General features: G+C 40.5%; 1 protein-coding gene across 1 annotated transcript in view; it reads left to right on the top strand.

Moving 5' to 3' along the window:
* Positions 1-6738: 6738 nt before the first annotated feature.
* LOC121553293 (adhesion G protein-coupled receptor B3) overlaps positions 6739-16000 on the top strand; it is a gene marked incomplete at its 5' end in the record, with an annotated part of 101740 nt that continues 92478 nt past the window's right edge. The window contains 3 exon segments of the mRNA XM_045218459.1: positions 6739-6849; positions 9891-10052; positions 13515-13679. Coding sequence (XP_045074394.1) covers positions 6739-6849; positions 9891-10052; positions 13515-13679 — 438 coding nt within the window.

Genomic DNA, 16000 nt, shown 5'->3' with positions numbered 1-16000 from the left:
GGGTTGTCCTTGAATGCTGATAGTAAGGGGGGGTTGTCCTTGATTGATTGATTGAGTAAGGTAGGGTTGTCCTTGAATGCAGATAGTAAGGTAGAGTTGTCCTTGAATGCAGATAGTAAGGTAGGGTTGTCCTTGAATGCTGATAGTAAGGTAGAGTTGTCCTTGAATGCTGATAGTAAGGTAGAGTTGTCCTTGAATGCTGATAGTAAGGTAGGGTTGTCCTTGAATGCTGATAGTAAGGTAGAGTTGCCCTTGAACGCTGATAGTAAGGGGGGTTGTCCTTGAATGCCGAGTAGTAAGGTAGAGTTGTCCTTGAATGCTGATAGTAAGGTAGAGTTGTCCTTGAATGTCATATCCCAGTTTACCTATTTGCTTATGGCCTTGCCTACACCTAGCGACTTGTTTTTAAAATCATATGAGCCAAAAATATTCAATTTTATTTGGAACGGCAAGTCAGACAAAATTAAACAGCCTATTTATATAATGAATATGAATTCGGAGGGCAGACATTATTAAATATTAAAGCATTGGACCTATCAATAAAGGCTTCAATCATACAAAAGCTATACTTAAATCCGAACTGGTTCTCTAGCAGATTAGTAAGAATGGCTCACCCCATGTTCAAGAATGGCCTTTTCCCTTTATTCAGATTACAACCTCTTCCTTTCGATTATTTGAAAATCAAATCAGAAAATTGTGATAAATAGAAAAGTATATGTAGTGTCGAGAACACGATGGTAATTATGCTGTGAGAACAAGGAAATCCGCTGACACTGTACTTTGATTATAAAGGTTTATTATATCAAAGGATTCCAGCGTCAATTTATAGACATCTGCCGATATCTGGAGAATAACCGGCTCCAATCTCTAATATGTTATTCTCCCCGTCCTCTGTCCCAAACCATAGTATATATCCTATGTAACCTGAGATGGGTGTTTTCCCCTACAGACCAATCCCAGGACTCCACCTAACAGACTTCCTCTGCTTTAGGGTGCCCTTATAGAACTACTCTCCAGATGCTTCCCTTAAGCTGAGTCAACATCCTCTGAGACCATTTGCAACCGTTAGCAAAGTCATAAATTGTCCAGATACCACATATACCAGTTTCATTTAAGGGTAAAAAATTGACAGCTGTGCCATATAGATTGCTAAATAGTTGGGAAGAGGTTTTCGATGTACCGATTCCATGGCACATGGTTTATGAACTGATACACAAAATGACGCTGGATTCAGTTTTTCAATTAAAATTATTATACAAAATTCTTGCAACCAATAGAATGGTATACTGTATATATGGGGGATACAACCATCCCAGCTCTGCAGATTTTGCTGCAAAGAGACAGAATCATTAGATCATAGGTTCAGAACTTTTGTGAAACAGCACAGTTGAAAAATATATGGCAAATAGAAATCAAAACTGGATGGTCTTCAGAGATAAATTGGAGGGGTTGAGGGTAGCTGAAGGATGGGAGTTAAAAACAAGCAAAAGATAACTATTGTGAAATATACTGTGTCTGTAAAATGTATATAGTATGTATAAGCTGGAAGTAGAAGCCCAAGTGTTGTTGTCAATTAGTTTACTCCAATTAGGGGAGGGGTGGTAAGGTCAGGGGAAAACAATAAAGCAAAATATTTAAAAAAAGATATCTGTAATTCACATGTATATTTACAAAAAATATATAGGGGGGATTGGAAATTATGCAGAAAATTGATGGAAGCCACAAACTATCTGCAATATTAAAGATGATCCCCCCCCCCCAAAAAAAAAAAAAGTTGGGTTGTCCTTGAATGTCACCTAATCATCTCCCTATATACAGTACACATGTATCTTCATAGGACAGTCACACCAATATTATAAGATACTGTCCTGTCTGAGACTCACATAAACATATCCCCTGGTCAGCACTTCTTTGGTCTCTCCTCTCACCTCACCTCTACTCGTAATTGACACAGACAGTAACAACTGTAATGTTGGACTGTACCATCTTTAGGACTGTAAACCATGTCTGCGTCCCAAATGGGACCCTATTCCCTATTAAGTGCACCAAAGGGCTCTGGTCAAAAGAAGTGCACTATATAGGGAATAGGGTGCCATTTGGAAAATGCTCCATGCTTTGCCAGTCTGTTCGTGTCATTGAGGTTAACCTTCAGTTGCTACTTGGGATTTGCATGTGAAATTGGGTAATGGATAACTTATTGTACAGCAGACCTGGGTTGAAATACTATTCTAAATCTTTCAAATACTTTCAGCGTTTGCCTTTGCCTGCCTGCAGGGGCTAGGTGGGTGAGGTTTGCAGTTTTGGGACTATTCCATTGGTCCATTAAGCCAGGCCAGCTCAGTCAAGCACAGATGAAGTGTCTGAAATTATTTCAAATAGTATTTGAACCCAGGTCTTCTGTGCAGTATGACAGATTTAAATGGATTATTTGAGCTAATAGCATTCCCAGCCATCACCATCTCTGTGTGAGGGGTTTTCCTTTTGTTCATGAGAATACTTCTCTTTTGCTCTTGGCTCATGGATGAATTGTATTCTGGATTGGATGTTAAGATGTCGGCATGCTATTCAGTCATCATTGACTTTGGGAATAGAAATGTATGTAGGCGTATAATGATTTCTCTACCGTTGTACAGTATATGCCACCGCTGTAAATAACAAACCCACTTCTTTTCAAAGGACTTTGACCTCTAGCTAATAGCGATACTGGTGCAAATGGTACAAATCCATACAACCTTTAAAGGCAGCACGTTGCTATACAACACGGTTCGAAATGAGTTGATGTAGGTGCGCTACCTGCAGAATGCTAACAGAAAAATCCATCCACTCCCATTCGTTTCCATGCAACAATGCTAATGCTAAATACACTACGAAGCCATATTTTGGGTCACTGACCCCATACTGCAGATCCACAGATGATTTGGTAGTTATCCATAAAGCGAGGTCAAGCACAGGCATGGATGTAATGTTGGTCTTTTGAATAGCTTGGACCTTGACTGCTGTGCAGCGTGTGCTCTTCCATTCTACCTCGTTGTGCTTTATAGTGCAGCACATTTCTATGGTACCCTGTTTTTGCTTTGTGCTCCCGCTCTGCTCGATTCGCTCTGCTCGACTCGCTCTCCCCTACCTACCTGGACTGCATTGATGCACTGCTAGCCTTTCACAATATATAATACCGCATAAATCTACAAGCAACACATCCTCGTCTGTAAGCTGTGGGTGCAAAAGATTGCTCAGTCCATTGCTTTTCGGGATAGGGTTATTGTCTGAGTAAGGCGCAGAGAGAGAGAGAGGGGAGGGGGAGAGAGCGACAAGAAGAGAGAGGAAGAGAGAAGGAGAGAGAGAGAGAGAAAGATAGAGAGAGAGAGAGAGAGAGAGAGAGAGAGAGAGAGAGAGAGAGAGAGAGAGAGAGAGAGAGAGAGAGAGAGAACGATCCATTCCCATCAAGTATCTGGGACAATGTTCCGATAGCTAGGTGTCTGGCCTGGTCTGGTCGGACTTTAATCTAGATAGTGACTATCACCATTCATCACCAGAGGTAACTCGGTACATTGTGTGTGGGGACCATCTCCTTCTCCTGAGATGTGGTTCATTCCATCATACCAAGACTCTTTGACAACCATTGATGTTATTTGGTGACATTTTGGTTTTGACGAGGCATTGCTATTGCTCTTCCTTGGAGTTCACGCGCACACACACACATGCACACACACACACACACACACACACAAACGCACACACACGCGCGTGCACACACACACACACACACACACACAAACGCACACACACGCACGCACACACACACACACACACACACACACACACACACACACACACACACACACACACACACACACACACACACACACACACACACACACACACACAGCCTGTGTAGTATTGTTTCCTCTACTCAGCATCATCAACAGAACGTTCCAGCACAAAAAGCCATCGCTAGAAACAAATGTGTGACGGTAAAAATGTATCATCATGTGTTGTTCCTGATACACAAGCACTAAAGACAGAGAGATCAAGAACTGGAACTACAAGAACACTAAAAGTAGTTCTTTAAGAACTGTGTAGTCAAGCAAACCCTTAGCAACAAACGATTAGCCATACTTTATAATGTGTTTATTGAAATGTAATCAAACAGGTTGGAACAGGAGGATGCAGTCAAGCTGCCTGGGAAAACATACACCCCCACATAAAGCTGTTTCACCCACTTGGTTCAAGTCAAGGGCATCATTCACCGTCAGTTTTCCTTCCTGGCTCTTTAGAAATGTGTCAGAGACCATTTAAGACAGCATTGAGATCTCAGGAACATATACGTTATGTTGGTGACATGTCCTGGTGTATAGCGGTTGTCATGAATCATCGCGAGAACAATCACGTCCTGATAATTAACCCTCCAGGTTACCTGCTACCAATTACTGGTTTCAGTACAATGTGTCCTTATGGACACCTCATCAGAACAGCATGTGAACCAGCACGTGCCTACCTGAACCACACTGTACTGGCTCTGGTATTTCCCCCTCACATTGTCCTTTCCAGCACGGTTCCATCAGCTATGGTGATGGCAGCATGAGTAACCAGGCCAGCAGAGTACAGCTCAGCTTGGCTCGGCTCAGTATTCTGAAAAGGGTTCTGTTGAATGGCTTTTCCAATACTCAGTGGTTCTTGGTTTTGGATTAATGCTAGTTCTGATTAGTATCAAAAGCATGGCTGTGTTGTACAGGTACTGTACTTAGTTCCAGTCAGTGTGCCTCTCTCCTCTTTGACTGGGAGAAACACAGCATCAGATCTGAGACTGCAGACAATATGACCCCAAACATCCTCACTACTCCAGACAATATGACCCCAAACATCCTCACTACTCCAGACAATATGACCCCAAACATCCTCACTACTCCAGACAATATGACCCCCAAACATCCTCACTACTCCAGAAAATATGACTCCAAACATCCTCACCACTCCAGACAATATGACCCCAAACATCCTCACTACTCCAGACAATATGACCCCAAACATCCTCACTACTCCAGACAATATGACCCCAAACATCCTCACTACTCCAGACAATATGACCCCAAACATCCTCACTACTCCAGACAATATGACCCCAAACATCCTCACTACTCCAGACAATATGAACCCAAACATCCTCACCACTCCAGACAGTATGACCCCAAACATCCTCACTACTCCAGACAATATGACCCCAAACATCCTCACTACTCTAGACAATATGACCCCAAACATCCTCACTACTCCAGACAATATGACCCCAAACATCCACTACACCGGACAATATGACCCCAAACATCCTCACTACTCCAGACAATATGACCCCAAACATCCTCACTACTCAAGACAATATGACCCCAAACATCCTCACTACTCCAAACAATATGACCCCAAACATCCACTACACCGGACAATATGACCCCAAACATCCTCACTACTCCAGACAATATGACCCCAAACATCCTCACTACTCCAGACAATATGACCCCAAACATCCTCACTACTCCAGACAATATGACCCCAAACATCCACTACACCGGACAATATGACCCTAAACATCCTCACTACTCCAGACAATATGACCCCAAACATCCTCACTACTCCAGACAATATGACCCCAAACATCCACTACACCGGACAAAATGACCCCAAACATCCTCTACACCTACCATGTTGTATGTATAGTTCCATTACAGTACTAACACACACCTGCCATGTGAGTTATCTGTTGTATAACATATTACGCTTGTATTGCATACCACTCCAAACTGATTGAAGAAAACAGTCTATCTTAGCGTCGGCATGCTAGTCAAGTTTTTGAATGAAAAATGACATTTGTTTAGCTAAATTTGTTACACCCCTTCACTGGGACTAAAAATCTCTGCGGCCAAACATATCCCATCACCCATGTATTAATGAACAACAACAGAAGGGGTAACAATTGAAATCAGACAGCTCAGAATACATTTGTCAGTTAATAGAACTTATGATCTTCTGTTAAATTATTATAAAGTGGTTTCCCAGACTCATAGGTTGGGGTCCCAAATGGCACCCAATCACCTACATAGTGAACTACTTTTGACCAGGGCCTATAGGGAACTATGAAGGGAGAAGGGTGACATTTGGGACGTACAAATATTCTACTGAGCTCAACTAATTACAAACCAAAATGGCTGGAATCTGTTAAAGAAACTGTGGATCAATAGTATCATGTTATGTTCATGACCCCAACCCCTTTCCTCTGTGGCTTCCAGATAGCTTTCACATTTTTTACTTTCATTTTGTTTCGTTTTTTTCTCGGGGGTGGGGGGGTTGAGGGTGGTAGGGACTGGGAGGGAGGGATCGGGGGCCTGGGGGACTATGGGAAGTATTAGTGTCTTATTAAAACCGATGTGGGTTTATTATGTTTGCATGAATGCTATGTGTCTTAAGCTGTGCTTTTAAACTCAATTAATACTACTCCCAACTCACCCACGTTCGTTATAAATATGATGCATTGTTCCTTCTTATGTCTTTAAAGTAAAAATGACAAGTTAAATATATATCTACGTATTTATCCTTGTGTGATCTTTGTTTCTAGCCATGTACAGTACTGTAGTTTTCTATTACGCATCTATCTTTGAAAAACAGTTTGTAATATACGTTTTTTTTTTGTCTCTAGAAGATTCCTACTGTTAAAGCCTAGCTTTAATTGAACCTCTATTCTGTCCCTAGAATATGGAATGATCGGTGAGCATACTGTAAAAAGTCAGCGGCCAAGATCAGTCTTTGACACAAAGGCCCTGCAGGAGCAAGCTGAATCTGCTAAATTTATGGCACAAACTGGTAATACAATAGTTATGTTTCTTTCACCTTTGATTTTGTTACATAAAATCGTAATTTCATCTAAGCCACTTGCATGCTCTCTCTTGTGCTGCACCTTTTAGGTGACAATGTTTTTGTATTTTTTAACCTCCTACCACCTCCTTCTTCTTCTGTTGTTATTTACATTAAAACCCACTAGATGAATTTTCCATTTCCCTTTGAGTATTTGCTTACGAATAACAACTATAATTGGGCTCCCTGGGTCTCTGTTCATCTTTTGTTACACAGCAAGTTGGCAAGTGCATTAATCATTTATATATTTCTCAAATATTAAAGGGTAGGTAAAATTGCGCCCTGTCACAGTTAATAATTTCCTTAAAAGTGTGCTTAGTCACATTTGAAAATGTCCTTCATTGACAACTCCTACTGCTTTCAGCAAGAGTGAAACACATAGTGAATAAAGAATTGGTTTGATAAATAATGTTTAATGTAAGATAAACAAAAATCTTAAGCTTAAACCAGTCGAAAATTCTAAAATATAGTGATGATTGTATCCATCCTAAAATTGCAGGAGGACAGAAGTAAATTAAAATGCATCTTTATTACTTATCCAGTGCTACATAGAGGGTTCTAGGCTTAATCCAAATGGACAGTGAGAAAGACAATTATTTTTTTCTATTTTTTTCCCTTTTCTTTCTAATTTCTTTATATAAAATAACGTTTCTGGGTTTCGTTAATTGTTTCTTTGGCTTTTATTTATTTTTAACCCAGTTTCACCTCATTTGTTGTTACTTTTAAATCTGTGACATTGATCGACACACCTGCCTCATTATCATTTTAATTTGCAAATCCACTTTGTTGTTTACTAAATCCTAACAGCATGTCTCCATTCTAACACGCTGTGGGAGTGTTTTATTTACCTGTAATGGATCCCATAACTGTGCTTTTCAGTTCTTCCATTCTTAGATTGTCTAATTGACTCTCCCTGTACTGCTTCATCTTACCAATTGATCCACCTTTCAAAGTATAGTATTATTCTGTTCAACCCAATTATATATAATGGGGTATATATCCCTATTGGGTTGAATCAATCTATATCAGTCCTATCATACTGCAGCTTAGTAACACAATACAGAGGGAAATCTTCAGAAGATTTCAATGACATATAAATGTATTCAGAGCTGAAATTCCCAAATCTCTTATGCAAATAAATTGAAATTGATCATCACACGTACATCTTAAATTGTAATCCAAATATTTGGTGACTATTTTGGGGTAGAGAAATAAGTTATGCACCAAGTGGTCACCAAATGAGTTCTTCTTACTCTCTCACACACAACTAAGCTATCTTGGATTGTTTTATTCACCCTACCTGCTTAGCTCAATGCCAAGGGTGTTAGCGTTACCAATGTTAGCATTTATTCCTTTATTCAGCATTTCATGGCTTTTGGATTCGTGACATGATCATATTTTTTGCATTGAAAGGCCTCACCCAGGACATACTGATGTATTGTTAACACTTGCTGTCAATATGGCAATGCTTTTGTTATTGGGAATTACCACCTACGGGCACACACATATGCAAATTTACTCCACATGTGTTTATATACAATCAGTGTATGAAGTTCTACCTCTGAGAATTAAACTGATATACTTTGCATACACTCTTAGAACGAAGGGTTCCAAAAGGGTTATTTGGCTGTCCCTATAGGATAACCCTTTTTGATTCCAGGTAGAACCCTACATGGAACCCAAAAGGGTTCTACCTGGAACCAAAAAGGGTTCTTCAAAGGGTTCTCATATGGGGACAGCTGAAGAATCCTTTTAGGTTCTAGATAGAACCGTTTTATCAAAGTGTATGGTTATAGAGACAGTTGACTAGTGTACTGTTAAATATTCAGTATCAACAATTAAAACATGTCATATTAGGAGTGCAACACACCAACAGACCTTTTTGTCCCAATTCTGCTGTTTGGACAAATATTATTTTATGAATCCAATGCAAACTGGCACTGTGAATGGTACTTCCATGCAACAAGCTCCATGCAACAAGCTGTGATCTTCTGAATAAAATCTACTCCCCCCCAAAAAACTGGCAAAAAAGAACTGCTTTCACAAATTGTGATCAAACACTAATGAATATGCATTAGAGTTAGATCCTCTCTGGTTGTCTAGGAAACTGCACTGCAGACTCTAGTGCAGTAACTCTGCTGTGGGATCCGTACTCTAGACTTCTCGTTAACTAACTCTCCATTCAAGTTTCACTTTTATTTCACTAGTAGATGTCCTTCTTGCATGCAACCATGTCCTTTTACATGTTATACATATTTTTGAAACATTTGATTTGGTTTTATTGACGCATGTGTCAGTATGAAAGATGAAGATGACATTTAGCTGTAAGATGCAATACCTTTTAGTCAGGTAAACGGCCACACCCCTTATTGTGATCAGAAGTAACACTGGGGCAAGTGATTTGGAGCTTTGCTGTGATCTTTGAATAAATGCCCTTCAGACTAATTCTGACAAATGCTTAGTGTCAATTATGATACGTCTGTACAGTTCCTCCAAACCATTTGGGACTTTACTATGATACAATCTAAAATAGATTTTTTCTACTTGAGACTCCGTTCATGGGAGACCAAACAGCTTTTTGACCAATTACTAGTCAGAAAGGTTCTAGTTCCCTACAATCACAATACAACAACACTTGCAAAATGAAGAATGAGAAATCAAAGGAACTGGATCAAGAGTAATGGGGCCAATGACCTACAGAGTTGTAGCCTTCTCTCTTATTAATCATTTATCAAAGATCACATGAAGGTAAAACATCTCTATTTGGTTAAATATTAAAGTTAACTAAATTAATATCCCATACAAGATTATAGCCCTCCCCATTCATGTAGCTTCGGGTTTAGCATAACTCCTCCCCCATTGCTCTACCCTGAAACCCCTGCCCCCAGCACAAAGCCCCACCCCCGTATAGCCCCGCCTCCTGTAGCCTGGGCTGATCATGTGACCGTGTTGCTGCGTTTAACTGGTGTCACCCTTCTCCCTCTACACAGGTGAATCTGGTGCAGAGGAGTGGTCCCAGTGGAGCTCATGCTCAGTTTCATGCGGCCAAGGGTCGCAGGTGCGAACAAGAACATGTGGTTCACCGTACGGAACACACTGCAGCGGCCCTTTAAGAGAGTCAAGGGTTTGCAATAACACTGTCCTCTGTCCAGGTAGTAATAGCTGCAGTATTATTACTTTACTTGTTATAACGTCTTTCTCCTTCAGCTTTCCTTTTTGTATGTGTGTATTGTTGTGCTTGCTTTGAGTTGACCATCAAGCCAGTGTGTTTTAGTTACTGTTTAATTTGACTGTTTCACTACTCTATTTGTTTATATTATTATTGATTAATATTATTATTTAATGTATTATTATTATTATTATTATTAGTAATCTGTTATCTGGTGATGCTTTCTTCTCTTTGTGCATGTGACAGTGTTTTTCATAAGTGTTATATTTTGTGTTATCTATGTTATCCATTTCTTCCCGTATAATGATAAGTTATTTCACCACAACTCCTGAAATGATTGAGAGTGATGTAGTGCTGTGGTTTTGCATGCTATGAAGCTTAGGGAATTGTAGATTCTGGTTTGTGTCTCCAGGGTTCAGTGTGTTTGCTTGAAGGCCAAGGTTAGTGGTATATTTTTATAAATATTGCAGTTATCTGTACAATTACACTGCAAGACATATTTAGCTCGATGTAGGCTGTTACAGTAGTTTAGTTGATTACATGTTGCCTAGACTTTTGCATACTTAGTCTGGTACATAATATTTTTGGGTTGTTGGTCCGACAGATGGATTTTGCTCTTCTGGGGTCTTTAGAACGTTAAGACATCTATCATTGGTGTCAATTGTTTGGTCTTTTTTTTGGCAGAAGTTGACATTCAGTATTTTCTTGTAAACACAACATTCCCCTACACAAGACAGTCATTGGTCACTGTTGGTGATTTGTGATTGAATGTGGCTCTAGCAGATATATTACCTTGTGGAGAAGAGACCCATCTTATGTTGTGTGTCTACATAGATATCCATGTGTTCAACAACAGCTGTCATACTACTGTTAGGGTTTTTCCATCCGTTGATTTGCAGGGCAAGGAATTTTAGGAGCCGTTCTTCTATGTGGAGGAAAGTGTCTCTGAAATTACATTTAGGCACAGAGTCATATTGAAGGTTTCACCCCTCATCGGCTAATCAGAAATTCATGCGAGCAGCTCTCGCTGACATTTAGTCAGACGTACTCCCCATTAAGATGTGTCATGACTAAGAGTAGGGTTGGCAGTTTTCTCAAGGGTCAGACAAAAGAGCAAGACATTATTCCAAATCAAAATGTCTCAAAACGTTCTCGTTTTCTTGGACCATTTCTAACCCAAGCTCTGGTAGCTAGATGAACTGCATGAAGCCCGCTTCCATTCAGAAACAATAACTGAAGCAGTCAGCCTACACAGCCATAGGTGTCCCCCTGGATTGAAATGAAGAATACGTGAACCAGAAGTAATAGTGCTTTGCAAATAATCCATTATATCCCCCTTGGTGAGGCTTTGGCAGCAGGCTAATGGGCTAAGCTGTCTTTTTCTCTGGAAGCAATGTGCCATTGTCTCAGGCCAGTAATGTAGTCAAATCGACAGCAGAAATACTGAAATCTGTGTTGAGTCAAATAGTTTTCAAGGGCAGAAATACATGCAGGTGACACTTTACTTGAAGGGCACTACACAAGGACTTTATAACACATTCATAACATTTACATTTTAGTCATTCTTATCCAGAGCGACTTACAGGAGTAATTAGGGTTAAGTGCCTTGCTCAAGGGCACAAGTCGGCTCGGGGATTAGAACCAGCAACCTTTCGGTTACTGGCACAACGCTCTCAACCACTAAGCTACCTGCCGCCCCAACCTATACATAGTGGCTGCATTCATAAGTGCTTATGTCAACAACCACAAGACAAGGCAAATATACAATTTAAATAATTTTGCACAAGAAAATACAAAACAATATGATGAGAGTTTTTTAAGGAAACATGAAAAGAGCATGGAGAGGAAGGAGAGGTGCAGGACAGGTAAAAACAACCTCCTCCTTTCAAATGATTCTAGAATAAAACCAAACAAAAAAGTATGATGATTTATAAGACTGTTAAATGTTTAGAATTTGACACAGAGGAAAACCAGATAGATCAGAGGAAGAATAAACCTTGTGTTTGTTGATGAAAGTTGATATGAGGATTTATAAAAATGAACTGCTCATTAATGCGGTATGTATGGGTTATGAAAATGTTATGAAGTCCTTATGTCGCTCTCTTTCAAGTAAAGCGTTATCGCTACACAACATGGTGTCACAGTAGAGCAGTTCGTCTCATATCGATCCTCACTAGAAGTTCAGTACTGAAACACATTGATGACAGAGTTATTCAAATGCAACGTTACCCAATTTATACCCATTTGTTGCAAATGGACAAAAAAAGTCTTACATAATTCCACCTTTCTTTTCAGTTATAAATAGTTTATTGCACTGCAGAGAAGGCTTGTTCACTGTTCCAACACTGATTTAAATTATACGTCCTTTCATAAGGGAGGAGGCACAGTCTACTTCCCAAATGGCAACCAATTCTGTATATAGTGCATTACTTTGACAAGGCCCCATAGTGCACTACATAGGGAATAGGGTGCAATTTGGTCAAAAGTAGTGCACTATATAGGGAATAGGGTGCCATTTGGACCGCACAGCCAGACTTGTAGCTCAACATGTACTCTGATTATATCTCTAACTGAACTAAGGAACTCCAGCCTTGCCTGATAAAAGCTCTTCATTATAAGACTGACTTTGTGATCCTAGAATATGGTGTTGATCATGCACATAAGAGATACACTCTCCCCATCCATCTCACTGTCTCTCTCGCTCTCTCTCTATCTTTCTCTCTCTCTCTCTCGCTCTCTCTCTATCTTTCTCTCTCTCTCTCTCTCTTTCTCTCTCTCTCTTTCTCTCAGGTGCGATGGGACTTTGATTTTAATTAACAATGTTTGAGAGGGATTTGCGTTTTCATGAAGCAATCAGAGCCGTTGAAAGAGGGATATGCCACTTGGCAGGATAACTTGGCACTCTTGACACACTGGTGACCAGATTATGTTTTATCCTGGGTGATAGAGAATAAATTCTAAGACAGTTATAAGCTAGGCCAGACGTCTAGCCTGACACAGTATTAGATGTCGGCCATTTTGTAAAAGTACTGTGTTGTTCTTTGTGAGCCGGTACTTCTGCTTGGCAGATCAGCAAATAGTATGAGGATATGAATCAGTACACAGGAGTACTATTATGTCAAACTAATTTCACTACCTAAAGATGGAAGCCCCACATGGTCCTACGACCCCATGATTACTACTTTGTGGTAGTTTATGGTTTAAGCTCACTTGCTGGTTGGACTACATATAGTGTACATGTGCTTGTTTTGCTGAACATTATTGATAAAATCGTGTCATGCTGAACAAAATGGCCGACATCTAATACTGTGTCATGTGGCAGAGACAGCAACAGCAATGTCAATGTCTATTTTATGTCTGTTGTGTTCCATGATCTTGCTGCAAAACCACATTTTCCCTGGGACAATAAAGTTGAAACCTCTGACCTCTGCCCTATGTCCTACAGTGCATGGCGTCTGGGAGGAGTGGTCACCATGGAGCCTGTGTTCGTTTACGTGTGGGCGTGGCCACCGCACTAGGAACAGGATGTGTGCCCCACCCCAACATGGAGGGAGAGCCTGTGACGGGCCTGAGACCCAGAGCAAACTCTGCAACATCGCCCTCTGTCCAGGTATGGATTGTTGTCTGTGTGTGTGTGTGTGTGTGTGTGTGTGTGTGTGTGTGTGTGTGTGTGTGTGTGTGTGTGTGTGCGTATTTTGACATATTCTAATGAGACCATGGGTGTAATTACTAGGAACCAAACAGAAGCAAACAGAACCAAACGGGGAGGGACCTACAGTTGAAGTCGGAAGTTTACATACATCTTAGCCAAATACATTTCAACTCAGTTTTTCACAATTCCTGACATTTAATCCTAGTAAAAATGCCCTGTCTTAGGTCAGTTAGGATCACCACTTTATTTGAAGAATGTGAAATGTCAGAATAATAGTAGAGAGAATGATTTATTTCAGCTTTTATTTCTTTCATCACATTCCCAGTGGGTCAGAAGTTTACATACACTCAATTAGTATTTGGTAGCATTGCCTTTACATTGTTTAACTTGGGTCAAACGTTTCAGGTAGCCTTACACAAGCTTCCTACAATAAGTTGGGTGAACAGAGAGAGCTGGTGTTACGGAGTCAGGTTTGTAGGCCTCCTTGCTCGCACACGCTTTTTCAGTTCTGCCCACACATTTTCTATAGGATTGAGGTCAGGGCTTTGTGATGGCCACTCCAATACCTTCACTTTGTTGTCCTTAAGCCATTTTGCCACAACTTTGGAAGTTTGCTTGGGGTCATTGTCCATTTGGAAGGCCCATTTGCGACCAAGCTTTAACTCCTGACTGATGTCTTGAGATGTTGCTTCAATATATCCAAATAATTTTCCTTCCTCATGATGCCATCTATTTTGTGAAGTGCACTAGTCCCTCCTGCAGCAAAGCACCCCCACAGCATGATGCTGCCACCCCCGTGCTTCACGGTTGGGATGGTGTTCTTCGGCTTGCAAACGTTCCCCTTTTTCCTCCAAACATAACTATGGTCATTATGGCCAAACAGTTCTATTTTTGTTTCATCAGACCAGAAGACATTTCTCCAAAAAGTACGATCTTTGTCCCCATGTGCAGTTGCAAACCGTAGTCTGGCTTTTTTATGGCGGTTTTGGAGCAGTGGCTTCTTCCTTGCTGAGCGGCCTTTCAGGTTATGTCGATATAGGACTTGTTTTACTGTGGATATAGATACTTTTGTACCTGTTTCCTCCAGCATCTTCACAAGGTCCTTTGTTGTTCTGGGATTGATTTGCACTTTTTGCATCAAAGTACGTTCATCTCTAGGAGACAGAACGCGTCTCCTTCCTGAGCGGTATGAAGGCTGCGTGGTCCCATGGTGTTTATACTTGCGTACTATTGTTTGTACAGATGAACGTGGTACCTTCAGGCGTTTGGAAATTGCTCCCAAGGATGAACCAGACTTGTGGAGGTCTGCATTTTTTAAATGAGGTCTTGGCTGATTTCTTTTGATTTTCCCATGATGTCAAGCAAAGAGGCACTGAATTTGAAGGTAGAACTTGAAACATATTCACAGGTACACCTCCAATTTACTCAAATTATGTCAATTAGCCTATCAGAAGCTTCTAAAGCCATGACATCATTTTCAGGAATTTTCCAAGCTGTTTAAAGGCACAGTCAACTTAGTGTATGTAAACTTCTGATCCACTGGAATTGTGATACAGTGAATTATAAGTGAAATAATCTGTTTGTAAACAATTGTTGGAAAAATGACTTGTGTCATGCACAAAGTAGATGTCCTAACCGACTTGTCAAAACTATAGTTTGTTAACAAGAAATGTGTGGAGTGGTTGAAAAACGAGTTTTAATGACTCCAACCTAAGTGTATGTAAACTTCCAACTTCAACTGTATCTGAATTTGTCCAATATGAACTCTAATTTGATGCCCTGTGGTTGTGCTTGTTTGTTTCTTTTCCAAGGTTTAGCTTAACACCATTTTAAAAGCCACTTCTTTGTCTTTCTTTCTCTAAATATTTTAATTGAGCTCTGATCCATATATTTTCAGTCAACGTTCGGTCCTTCAAGAATGATTGAGGTGAATAAGAGACCAGTAACATACACAACACATGTCATTTCCCATTAATTGACACCATATTAATATTAATAGCAACATATTCCCATAGGGCTCTGGCCAATAGTAGTGCACAATATAGGGAATGGGGTGGCGTTCAGAATACAGCCTAATCAAAAGACCATCTTGCAAGGAGAGAGCCTCTTGGGAGAAGACAACAGCTGCCTTTTTGGTGCAACATTATAGGATCAATTACGCTGCATCTCAATGGGGAGAGAGGAGAGAGGGGAGAGGGGAGAGAGAGGAGAGAGAGAGAGGAGAGAGAGGGGAGAGGGAGAGAGAGAGAGGAGAGAGAGGGGAGAGGGGGGAGAGAGAG

The sequence above is a fragment of the Coregonus clupeaformis genome, unplaced genomic scaffold (genome assembly GCF_020615455.1).
Source record: "Coregonus clupeaformis isolate EN_2021a unplaced genomic scaffold, ASM2061545v1 scaf1594, whole genome shotgun sequence".
Taxonomy (NCBI): domain Eukaryota; kingdom Metazoa; phylum Chordata; class Actinopteri; order Salmoniformes; family Salmonidae; genus Coregonus; species Coregonus clupeaformis.
The sequence above is the reverse complement of the archived record's forward strand: the minus strand, read 5'-3'. Positions and strand labels throughout refer to the sequence as shown.